The following is a 12,114-nucleotide window of genomic DNA, read 5'->3' as shown; positions in this document are numbered from 1 at the left end:
TTTAAGTGTGTAGGCTATGCAACATGATAATAGGCCTAGGCCGTTGTTTTGAAATTCATTTTATTCTGAATGAGAATTTCAAGGAAAGGGATATGCTTATTGTAACCATGCAAATAATTGTAAACTTTTTTTATATATATTAATATTTTATGTTATGTTTTATTTTCGGGTGAAATTTTACATTTCTTGCTGCACTATAACCCATGGTAATTCTCGTTGTAGCCTAATCCAAATATTACCGAAAAGAGCAACGTCAGGATGAACCCAGGTCCACAAGATGGCAGAGTAACTCAGACCAAATGTTATGACAGAACAAAACTGGGTGGATTTAATGTAGCTCAATACCCAGGTTGGCCATTAGGAGGTGAAAAGCTCTCTGATTCACTGGAACAGCAACCTGACAGACAAATATCACTAACGCCCATTAAGAGGCAATAGGAAATGAATCGAGTCGTGAAATTAGTTGCCTCTCCATCCTACTGAGAGAAGAGACCTCCCTGTCACACCAGCAGCAACCTCTGCCGCACTTTGGGATTTATCTGCGATTTCTTTCATTCCCCCGGCTTTGTTTTGCATTTAGTTGCATTATCTCCCTTTGCATCGTCGAAATGGCAACGCGAATTGACAAAGAGGCTTGCAGAGAAGCATACAATCTGGTGCGAGACGACGGCTCAGATATATGCTGGTGAGTAAGCCTTGATTTGCTGCACATCCAGATATGGGCTGTCTGGCGTGTGCTTGCGAAACTCGTTACATTGTTTCAACAATTTGAATTATCAAATGATACCGTTTAACGCTGTTTTTAATTGATAAATGACATGAATGAATGAATGAATGAATGAATGAATGAATGAATGAATGAATGTATGTATGTGGTGCAACATGTAGGGATGGGTCTTTTAACCCTGGGCAGGGGCAGTGTCTCAAAATATTCTCTGCACCCTAGAGACTAGCATTTCCCCCAAAAAAACGTCTAGGTTGGCTGCTTGCTAAATGTTAAGACCCTTCCATCGTTTTGGCAACAGTTAAAATATACATTTTCTGTTTAAAGGGCATCTTTTAAGTATGACGGATCTACTATTGTACCAGCTGGTCACGGGTCCGACTACGAAGAATTCAAGAGTCAGTGTACAGGTGAGTTCATTTTCTTATTTAGGCCTACCTGCTTTATGTTGGGAGGACTGTAAGGTATTTTTGAAAGCAGTTGCAATTAATTACTAAATCAGTTGTTAAAGGGAGAGCTCACCCCCCAATTTACTCACCACATGTGGTTCCAAACATGACTTCCTTTCTTACTTGTTAGGGACTGACTCAGTCAGTCATCATTCACTTACAATCAAAAAAGATGCAATGAAAGTGGATATTGACTGAGTCTTACAGGCTCTAACCTTCCCTTCTGAGTTTCACAGAAGAAAAACTCTTACAGGTTTGAAAAAAACATGACTGTGAGTGATTGATGACAGAGGTTTCATTTTGGGGTGCACTGTCACTTTAAGTTCTGCATATCACATGTTAGGAAGTAATTATATTCCAAGGTAGACCATACCAAATATGGCTTTGTACTTGTCCTAGATGACATGGCAAGAGGGTGAGCTACTGGTAAGATGTTTATTGAGAGGTTTTTACTAAATACAAACACATTTGTATTAGTAATCGATTAATCAACAGATCTCATTATATTCAACTTGATGCCTAATTTAATGTGGTTTTGGGATCTAACGAGCTACAGTGAATTAGTATACTATACTGCATGAAGTATATTTTCTAACTGTAAATAACTGTCTAGCTCCACAGAGAAAATGAAATGATGTAATTTCTCCCCTCTCATTCTGTCATCCTTAATGAACAGAGATTTGGGTGTGGTGCTCAGTTATGTCTCCATGAGTGGATTGTGTAGCCACTAGCAGATGTAAACTTCTACAAGTGTTGCAATACCTTGGCTTCTGTCATTGTGCTCTGATAGATGATCAAGGATGTGTCTTCCTTTATGGAGCAGTATCATGTTACAATAAGCTATTTTGCTGGAGAATACATTGTGACAACTTTAGTCATCAAGTTTACTAATGTTTAAATCCAAACAGAAAAGTTATTTGTGCTGTAGCTGCTGCCCATAAACTGTTTAACCCAGCAATAAATATATTTTTGTAGGTTCTTGAGTAGTTGGAGAATCTTCTATGTATATGAGCATTGCAATCCCCTCTAAAAAGCTACAGTAGACAGGACAATATGAAAAGATTGCTGCTTTATCAAGAGGTATCATAAAGTGTATGGAAGTAGCATAATGAGTTATCCTGACTTTATTCTCTGGGTGAAGAATGAGTTTTCATTGCGTACATTTGTGTTCTGTTTCTTTTTTCATGTTAAATTTAGCTTTTTACTGTAGTGCATAAACTCAAAATGGGTTTTTGGGTCAAAGTGGCTAAAAATTAAAGAGCGGGTCACATTAATAAAAATAATAAATTTTGTATATCATTGTATATATATATAAAGCTTGAGTTTTAGGTGATGTCTAACACGTTTAGTATTTTAAATATTTATTTTTGCTGCATCATCATAGCCTGGCAGCCTGGAAGTAAAGAGTACACATGTAGTAGTCAGCACAAATACACTGACTTTCTGGAAGTGAGTTCTTCAGAAATGTCCTGCATATGCACAAGAGGAAGTAAAAGTGCATGGAATCATTGCCACATTTCGCTGTGTTTTCACGCAATCGTGAAATAAGACAGCCCAACTCTTCTTCTTTTTTTTATTACTAGAGTCCATGCTTTCCCTCTGTTGACTGTTAGCATGTTGACTCATGAGTCATGACCACTGCTCACTTCCTAAATGCGGTTTGTTTAAGGTTTCAGTTCTATTGAAATACAGCAGAGGTCTCTATAATGTGATTTAGATTCACCATCCACTTTGTTCTTGAAACCTTAACAGTCAATGTGCCAAATACAACTGACAGTATTACCCATGGTTCCCTGACTTAGCTTCTTAAACCTTAAGCCTAGTTAATCAACAACAGAAAACCAGATATTATCAGTCTCAAGTAGTACCAAGGGAATTCACGTGGCATTGGTTTTCCAGGAAAGTCTATCTATCTGTCTATTGTGTCTGTCTGTCTAGCTGTCTATCTGTCTGAGTTTGTTTAAATAAGTTATATGTACTGTGTGTGTGTGTGTGTGTGTATATATATACACATCAGAATGTGTGTACATTTATTGCTATACTTGTTAGGGATAAGCAGAAGTTTCAGCAGAACTATATTCACAGATACATAGAGAACAGAGTGCAAAGGTGTGTATCATTAATATGTGAATAAATGGTTTAGTGAGTGCTTTCTTCCGCATAATGCTATCTCTGATACTGTCAGTGTCTAAACAGAGGCACGGCAGAGTTAGGAGCAATTGATGTTATCTTTGAATCTTGTCCTAGTGCCACTGCAATGCAGTTGTAGCACATTTGGGAGGAAGTGGCCAGCTGTTAAGCTGTGAGAGACTGGGAGTGTTACCGATGAATTATTACACCCTTATCAATGGAGTCGGTAAACTAGATCACCTCCTTTCCTCACCCACTTACTCTGTTCCTTGTTTTTCATGTCATGTGATGTCATAGAGCTTAAATTTCTCAGCCTCGTCCACCGCTCGCACGTGATGCGCTCAGATTACATTTTATGTTGTGACTTCTTTTTCTGGAAACGAAAACAATGCAATAGTGTAGATTCAAAACACTTGCTACAATGGGGACAGTGTTTATTCGAATCTAAGCTCTTCCTTGTTATTTAAAAACAGACAAAGTTCAGCTAAACTAGAGAGACATTAAAGAAGCACATGTAATGTTAATGTTAAAGTCAACATGAAATCAAACTCGATCCTATTTACTTACCTACTCACGTTCCTGGTTTTATTGTGCACAATTATTTGAAGCATGCAAAAATACAGACCCAAGGCATACAGAGATATTTGACACATTGACAAACTTAGTGGCAAAGTGGATGTCAGTGTACTATAGGTTTATTTTTTACTTTTTATTATCTATTCAAATATTGTTTTAAAAATATATATCAATTGTGCAATTTTTTTATGTGTTATTAGGGCCAGAGCACCGATGGTGTTATTTCCCTTTTTAATTGGGGAAATAATTGTGTGGAAATTGTGGCAAATAGGTTTGAAGAAAAACTGACCGGTTTCAAAAAAGAAGTTAAATAAAAATAACAATATTGACTTCTAAAACCACTTTTTGTATGTATATTCAATATTGTTCTTGTCTACCAGAGTAAGGTCTGATTTATCTTAATTTAGAGGCTTTTTTCAACCAATTTTGATATGTATGTGACTAATTTAATTATGTATTTAATTTGATTACTATTTTGAATCAATTGACAGTCCTAAAAGAAACAAACAATATTCAAGGAAATGGCACGGCATCCTCCTTGTTAAGCTTCCTCCTTGCTTTCTCTCTGACTCTAAGATGACGCCCGTCTCTTTGGTTTCGTGAGGATCACGACGGGCGACGCCATGAGCAAGCGTGCCAAGTTCACCCTCATCACCTGGATTGGCGAGAACATCAGCGGACTGCAAAGAGCTAAGATTAGCACCGACAAGACACTGGTAAAAGACATCGTGCAGGTGGGTCTTTTCATTTTCTCTTACGCCATCCCTCATGCCATATGCAAATTTTCTGACTCAGATTTACAAAATTTGACACACCCAGACACGCAGATAACGATGTTCATTTTCACTGTAAACAAATCGGTGCGCTCATGCAAACAATCTCACGTCCTGTGCCTCCATCGCTCATAGTGTGTTTTCTGTCCTTTTTCCATCCAGAACTTTGCCAAGGAGTTTATGATCAGCGATCCCCGGGAGCTGGAGGAAGACTACCTCCGCAATGAGCTGAAGAAGGCCGGCGGGGCCAACTACGACGCCCAGGCCGAATAGAACTTGGGGACGGGTTTCCATAGGGTTGGATGAGAAGGAAGGGGAAAACGTCATCTTGTACACATGCACACACAGACAAACATACACACACAGACAAACGCAAATATACATACCTCACCCCTATTGCCAGTCTGGGCATGGTTGATTTATCTACTGTATTGTGCATCATCTCAATGTCATCTCTGCTAGTGCTTATGAGGGTTATCTTTCTTCTTTTTTTTTGTGCATTTTTGTAACTGTAATCAGAATTTCTGAGGATGCTCCCTTGGCTCAGAGTTGTCATCACTGTGATATGCTTCCATAATCAATGGAGGGCATACGAGTCCAGCATTGTTTTATTTAAGGGGTTTATTATGAATCTTCATCTCCCTGCTGACTCCTCTAAAACAGACCACTGTGTTTACTGTCTCAATCTCCCATGGAGAGGAAGACATCATGGAATGTGTGCATTTGTGTATGTGTGTGTTTGCAGACACTGCACTGTGACTGGCTAACTTGCATGCAGGGGGTGGAGTCTTAAAGGATCTTGTAGCTGTGATTGGCTGTTTCTCTTTACTCAACAATGGAGCAGCCATTTCTCTAGTGTAGCCTTCATTTTGGATCACATTAAAATACCCACAAAACAATGTTATCTTTTTTTTTTTTTTTTTTTTAAGTAGGTTTTATTTACATTTAAAAAATCAAATCTGTGGTTCTTCCTTTACAATAAAAATGCCTCCCGAGCCAAGACAAGAAATACGATGGTCACAAAAGCAATCATGTCAGAATAAAATTGTTGTTTTTTCAAGACTTGTCCTTGTGTGTTATATTTTGCTTTGTTTGCGATACTCTTTGACGTTATTGCGCTGTGGGTTGGCCTCTGCCCCCGCTTGGGTAATGCAAGCCGCTTGGCACGGCACTGCTCCTCTGCACGAATCCTAACAATCCCAGGGGGCATATGGGGGAGTCCCAGGGGTTGTCATGGCCACCGCTGCGGTCAAGCTGCTCTGCTCCAAAGCCTGTCAATAATGGTCTCTCTTCTCCCCCCAAAAACATTTCCCACCCCCCTTTCCCCCTCTGTTGTAACCTCTTTTCTTCTTTTCTCCCCCCGTCCTTCTTACTCTCCCTGCCTTGCGTTTAGTCCAACAGATGTGATCCCAACTGCATAATTGCTTAATCCATAATCTATAAGCTTCTTCCAGGCTGCTTTTATGACGCTGAGTTTTGGTAGCACAGAAAGACGTGAGGCAGTAATGTAGACACTGAAATTGGGTCCTGTGGAAGATCTGCGCGTGTTCGTGTTGTGTTAATAGTTGGTTAAATTGGGTCAGTAGACCTAAGTATTGCTAAGCCCAAGTTTGGCCTGTACTGGTTGTGCTTGACATGAACGATAGGAGAGATGTGCATTTAAAGACATAAAAGGATTAAATGCATTGGTATTGTTTATAATGTATATTTAATTGCACATGCTCATTTTCACAATTTTAGGTCACACTATAGTTTAGTGTCCAATTCTCACTTTGAACTAACTATTAACTAACACTTTTGCCTCAATAAATGCCTAATTTCTGCTTATTAATAGTTATGGTAGTTCAGTTTAGGTATAGGATTGAGGGATGTAGAATATGGTCATGCAGAATAAGGCATTAGTATGTGCTTTATAAATAAACCGCAAATATCCTAGTGATATACATGCTAATAAGCAACTAATTAATAGCGAGAATTGGACCCTAAACTAAAGTGTTACTATTTTTCTTTATTTTATTACTATTTGATTAAAGAAATTAATACTTTTATTGAGCAAGGACGCATTAAGGTGACAGCCAAGACACATATAATGTTAGAAAAGATTTCTATTTCAAATATTTTTTTTTGTTGAAAATCAAGGTGAAATCATAGTTTTAACAAAAATATTTAGAATTTTCGTTTTTAACATTTAAAACATTTAGGCCTGGTTTTACAGACAGGGTTTAGATTAAGCCAGGATTAGGCCTTAGTTCAATTTGGACATTTAAGTAGCTTAAATCTTGAGACAAAACAATGGCACTGACATATTTTAAGACATGTTAGAGTAAGTTTCTTTCAGGTAAAACAACTCAAACATGCATTTTAGTCTGGGACTAGGCTTAAGCCTTGTCTGTAAAACCGGTCATTAGGCTTGGTTTCACAAACAGGGTTTGGATTAGGCCTTGGTTCAATTAGGATATTTAAGTAGCTTTTATAAACTTGCCTTGGGGGAGAAAAAACATTACTAGTGTGCATCTTGAGAAAAAACAATGGCTCTGACATATTTTAAGATATGTCATAGCAAGGTTCTTTCAGTTAAAACAGCTCAAACATGCATTTTAGTCAGGGGCTAGGTTTAAGACTTGTCAGTGAAAGCAGGTTTGATTTTAGTGTTTTATATTTATTTAATTTTAACAAAATAGTATTTAATTTGAATATCTGTTTACATAAGTGCATTCATAGTTGTGGGTGGACTTTTTTTTTTACTTGAGCCAAGAAACTACCTTGCAAATGCTTTACAACATACTAAAAACTGCACCTAGATGAACTGTGTGTTTGTAACAGATCTTCACTCGAATGGCTTGAGAACTGTAGCAGGTGTTGCTGAGTGACTTTGGGGACGACTTTAATGAGATAAATTAGATGTGAATGTTAATTAGTCTCTCCTGACACAGGGAAACAGGCATTGTATTGATCTTGTCAACAAGAATTCCATGTTTAAGTCACACAAGTCAGACAGGCTAGTCCTTATCTTTATCTCCCTGCCTGTTTGTGGGGCTTTGAGTTGCTTACGTGTTCTGACAACTCCAGCGTTGTTTGCTTGCGTTTGTGCAACTTTCTGTAATACAGAATGTGTGTTTGAGAGAAAGAATGTGTGCGTGTGTGTGTAGACATGTTTCTGAAGATTCTTTGGCATCTTGTTCACAAGGAAGTCAGTGCCAGCTATTCTGCTCGGATCCTTCCTGCATTCCAGAGGCCTCCCAGTTCAAGCGTATTTCATACCCCACACACATTCATGTGATGATTGTTTTTGGATAATTATTACAAAACAGAAATGTACACTATTGTTAAAAAGTCAAGGGTCGATAACATTTTTAAAATGTTTTTGAAAGAAGTCTCTTACAATCACCAAACCTGCATTTATGCGATCAAAAATACCGTAAATTTCCATCTATTAAAATAACTGTTTAAAATATATTAGAATACATTTTAAAATGTAATTTATTCATGTGATCGCAAAGCTACATTTTCAGCAGTCTTCAGTGTCACATGATCCTTCAGAAATCTTTCTAATACACTATTTGTTGTAATAACTTACTTTATTCAGTTGTGCTTCTGAATAGATAGTTCAAAAGAACAGCATTTGTTTTTACAATATGAAAGTCTTTACCGTCACTTTTGATCAAAACAGTATTAAGAATGAATTTCTTTTAAAGTATGACTCTGTAAGATTTTGGTGACTGAATCTTACAGTCACCAAATGAGTCAGTCATGTACATTGCATAATAAATTGGTTAGCGGCTTCAAATCTATTTTGATTGCCAATTACTTACTATACATCAAGCAAGTAGGAGGAGTCTGATGAGAACAAACACAGTGTTCTGTTAACCTTTCATTAACAGGAAGAACCCAAATGGAGAGCAGGGTTCACACAAAGTTCTGCTGTTTTGCCTTATTGCTTGCTTTCTGATGCTTTAGAGGTGTTGGCAAAGGGAAATTTGTTCAATTTGTTTAAATACAAACACCTTTATTTACATTTTATGGGACTAAAGGTACAGGATATCTAGCGCAATGACATGAAGATGGTTTGAGAGCATGGTTTACATACATTGCTAGTTAGTTCGGTTGAGTCTAGCATTGGGGGAAGAGGAAGATGGGATTTTACTGGGGCGAGAAAGGGGAGCCCATTGAGTGAGTGAATGGGTCACTTCGCAATGTTCCTGTGAACCATTCAGGCTCTGGCACAGTGCTGCCATTGTCATGAGCTAACAAGATGCGCTCCAAACCTAGCTCAGTGGTCCAATTGTCACTAACCTGCTGGCCAATAGTAGGGTCGCCATCACCAGCACTGTACCCAACAATCCAACTTGCAATGTTCTCATTTGCTCTTGACCATAAATGTTGAAAGTCCTGGAGATATTTGAAAACAGCAATATTTTTACGTTTATAAAATAATACGCTCTTCTTTAGAACAAGAGCATCCAATCATTCGCTGATTATATGTTCATTTGTGGTTTGGATTCAGCCCCCTCTTGAATGTGCTAGAGCTTTGTGAAGGTTTGTTTTTGTAGAGATGCAAATTGGTAGTCTGGAAAGCACGAGGTTATAATAAACAGAACGAAATCGTCCACTGGTCTGGACGCTAATATAGTTATCTTTATAGTTATCGTTCTTGGTGTGAAGGGGCCTTCATGCTCACCAAGGATGCATTTATTTGATAAAAAATACAGCAAAAACAGTATATAAATGTTTTGTACCTATTTCAAAAAATATATTAAAATATTGATTCATGTAAAGGTCAAGCTGGTTATTCCAGGGAATATTCCACTATTTCAGTGTCCCATGATCCTTCAGAAATCATTCTAATATGCTGATTTGGTGCTCAATAAAAATTTCTTATTATCATCAATGTTAAAAAGTTTTTGTGGAACCCATTAGATATTTATTTTTCAGTATTCTTTGATGAATATAAATTTAAAAAGAATTGCATTTATTTAAAAATATTGTTTTGTAACAATGTAAAAGTCTTTACTGTCACTTCTGATCAAATTAATGTTTCCTTATAAAATAAATAAAAGTATTATTTCCTTTCAAAAACTTTTTTTTTTTTTTTTACTGAGCCCAAATTTTTGAACGGTAATGATCAGGGAAGGTAACATGCACATGAGAATGCAGGCCTGGCAAGGCTTCATAAATACAACTAATATAAACAGTAACCAGGAAACAGGAAGTGCCCTTACCAGAAATCCTGTCTGAATTTAAATATTTCAAAACAAATCTATCAATCTCCCTGTACTGTTAGCCAACTAGAAATGTCCATTTAATTGGGCTATAGCTCTTTAGTATATGGTTCAATGAACTGGATAACAACATGATTCATTTATTGATTAGGCCCACTTCTTGCAAGCGAATGCAGGGATACACACAATGCGATAAAAGGTCAAGCGCAAAGATCAGAAGAAAAGGTCAGATTTTATAGTCTCAAACAAATTCAGCTGTTTAATAATGATCTAATTAAAATATCTCAAGTACACGTACACCCCTTACAATAAAATATCCAATTTGACCTCATATTTCATGAAGAGTTTATCATAGCTGCCAACTCTCACGCATTGGCCGTGAGACACCCGCATTTGATTGGTTTCACACGCTCACACGCCACACTCCCGATTTCTCACGCTGAAGTGTCAACCCGGGCGGTCAAATGCCTGGAAGATGAGTTTATCTATATATCTACCTGTTGAGCCACTCGTGATCGACTAGTTATACCGCAAATTCGTTAAAAATCTCCCGTTATCTAGAGCGAGCGTGCATGCGAGACAGAGATTGTGCTCCAAACCGCGTAGAGCGAGCGAGAGACCTGGCGCGAGCGAGACACCCCCCCCGTCAACAAATCTCACTCGTCTATACCCCCCCCCCCCCGTCGTCAACAAATCTCACGCCGAGCAAAACTCAAAAGTTGGCAGGTATGAGTTTATTTATATTTCAAGGTGGTGCATCAAATAATTCTGTATGTACTGGAAAATAAATGTCAATGTTTGTATTATAATTAGTAGCTATACTACAATGAGTGTGTTAAGAGTTAAGGGATAATAAAGGCAATTTGTTTTAAACACAGAGCCCTTGATATTCTTAGCCGATTTACCAGTGCATGGCATCAGTCACGCATGAAGGCACTCATGGCATTGTTTAATGTGCATGTGATGATATGCAAATGAGGGCAGGATAGATAGAAAAATAGACGATAGCAAGAAAGAAGCAAAGACTTTTGAGAGAATTGTTAGTTCCTTACTAAACAATGTGTCGTATTGATAACAGTTATGCGGTTAAGCATAAACACAAATGAGCACCACAGAGAAAGAACCGTGTTTGCATGCATGAGCGTGGGTGCTAAAGTTTTCACCATTTCCTGTATACTGAGTGTGCTAGACTTTTACCATATAGGGCTGTAGAACGACAGTGGTAGATAAAGGAAAGAGAAAGAAGAAGCAGTCGAAAAGAAAGAGAGAAACCTCATGCCTCAACTCGCAGATTGGAGGTGCCACAGACAGTAACTACGGTTAGCCTATACCGCCAATGTTTCACTTTAAGAAGTGTCTGCCGTTATGTGCCTGTTAGAATACACAGAGCTACAAAATATGAACTTTCAATGCAAATAGTTGTATTATAAAACATTTGCTATTGTTTATATTATGATTATACATTTAAAATGATTATAGAATTAAATAGTAATAGTAATAAAAGTACATACTAACATGCAATATTATAATAAGCAAATGTGTGGTTAGATACATGATAAAGATTAGGCTATTGAGAATTTATCAGCTTAAAAATAAATAAATAAATATCAAGAGATAAAGAATGTATAATAATGAGAAATTAATATATAAAAATACATATATCATGGAAATATATGGGGATGCGTGACCATCGCACATTAAAGCAATACTCATTTTAAAGAAGGGTGGTGTGATTGCTATAGGCAATCTATAGGAAAGAAAACCAAATAATACAAACAGCTGCAGCATATTCAAATATTGCAGTACATAATACATCAGCGGCACAGTAGTTATGCTTCATGAAATAAGGTAGTTTACTTTTTTCTGTATTCTGTCACATTTTATTCTATGTGGTTGTACTGACAAAACATGCAATCAGATTTTGCTCCCAACAATATATTTACATTGTTTTAAGGGTATGGGTAGGGGTATGTATGGATGTTAAAAAAGTCTCAAACCACATGAATATGATGCTGGTACAATCTGATAGGTAGCATTTTCCACTATCGATTTGTGCTATATATCTGAAATCTGAGTGGGCAGCACAAATCGTCAGAACATGGGCACCAAACATCACAGGAACATCAAAAGTGAAAAAGGCCGGGCCTATGCATGGACATGCTGTGAGCAGATTGATCTGCACTCTGCAGCACAATAGCGGCATTGTTGAGGTTTACACCTGCTCAATAGAGACTGCACTGTAC

The 12,114-nt window shown here is 37.5% G+C and overlaps 1 protein-coding gene across 1 annotated transcript; it reads left to right on the top strand.

Annotated features, from left to right (window-relative positions):
• Nucleotides 1-389: 389 nt before the first annotated feature.
• Nucleotides 390-5,712, top strand: cotl1 (coactosin-like F-actin binding protein 1). Its single transcript, XM_056261313.1, has 4 exons — nucleotides 390-685; nucleotides 1,052-1,134; nucleotides 4,456-4,613; nucleotides 4,815-5,712. Exons 1-4 carry the CDS (start codon nucleotides 609-611, stop codon nucleotides 4,923-4,925), a joined length of 429 nt encoding a protein of 142 aa, XP_056117288.1. The 5' UTR covers nucleotides 390-608; the 3' UTR covers nucleotides 4,926-5,712.
• Nucleotides 5,713-12,114: the final 6,402 nt, after the last annotated feature.

The sequence above is a fragment of the Rhinichthys klamathensis genome, unplaced genomic scaffold (assembly GCF_029890125.1).
Source record: "Rhinichthys klamathensis goyatoka isolate OS25496 unplaced genomic scaffold, OSU_Roscu_1.1 h1tg000181l_1, whole genome shotgun sequence".
NCBI classification, from domain to species: domain Eukaryota; kingdom Metazoa; phylum Chordata; class Actinopteri; order Cypriniformes; family Leuciscidae; genus Rhinichthys; species Rhinichthys klamathensis.
The sequence above is the reverse complement of the archived record's forward strand: the minus strand, read 5'-3'. Positions and strand labels throughout refer to the sequence as shown.

Bases quoted from the DNA above. Each gene is read 5' to 3' on its own strand.
- cotl1 (XM_056261313.1), top strand. From the start codon at position 609: ATGGCAACGCGAATTGACAAAGAGGCTTGCAGAGAAGCATACAATCTG. The intron at 686-1,051 runs GTGAGTAAGCCT...TTCTGTTTAAAG, and splicing joins GACGGCTCAGATATATGCTG to GGCATCTTTTAAGTATGACG. The intron at 4,614-4,814 runs GTGGGTCTTTTC...TTTTCCATCCAG, and splicing joins TGGTAAAAGACATCGTGCAG to AACTTTGCCAAGGAGTTTAT.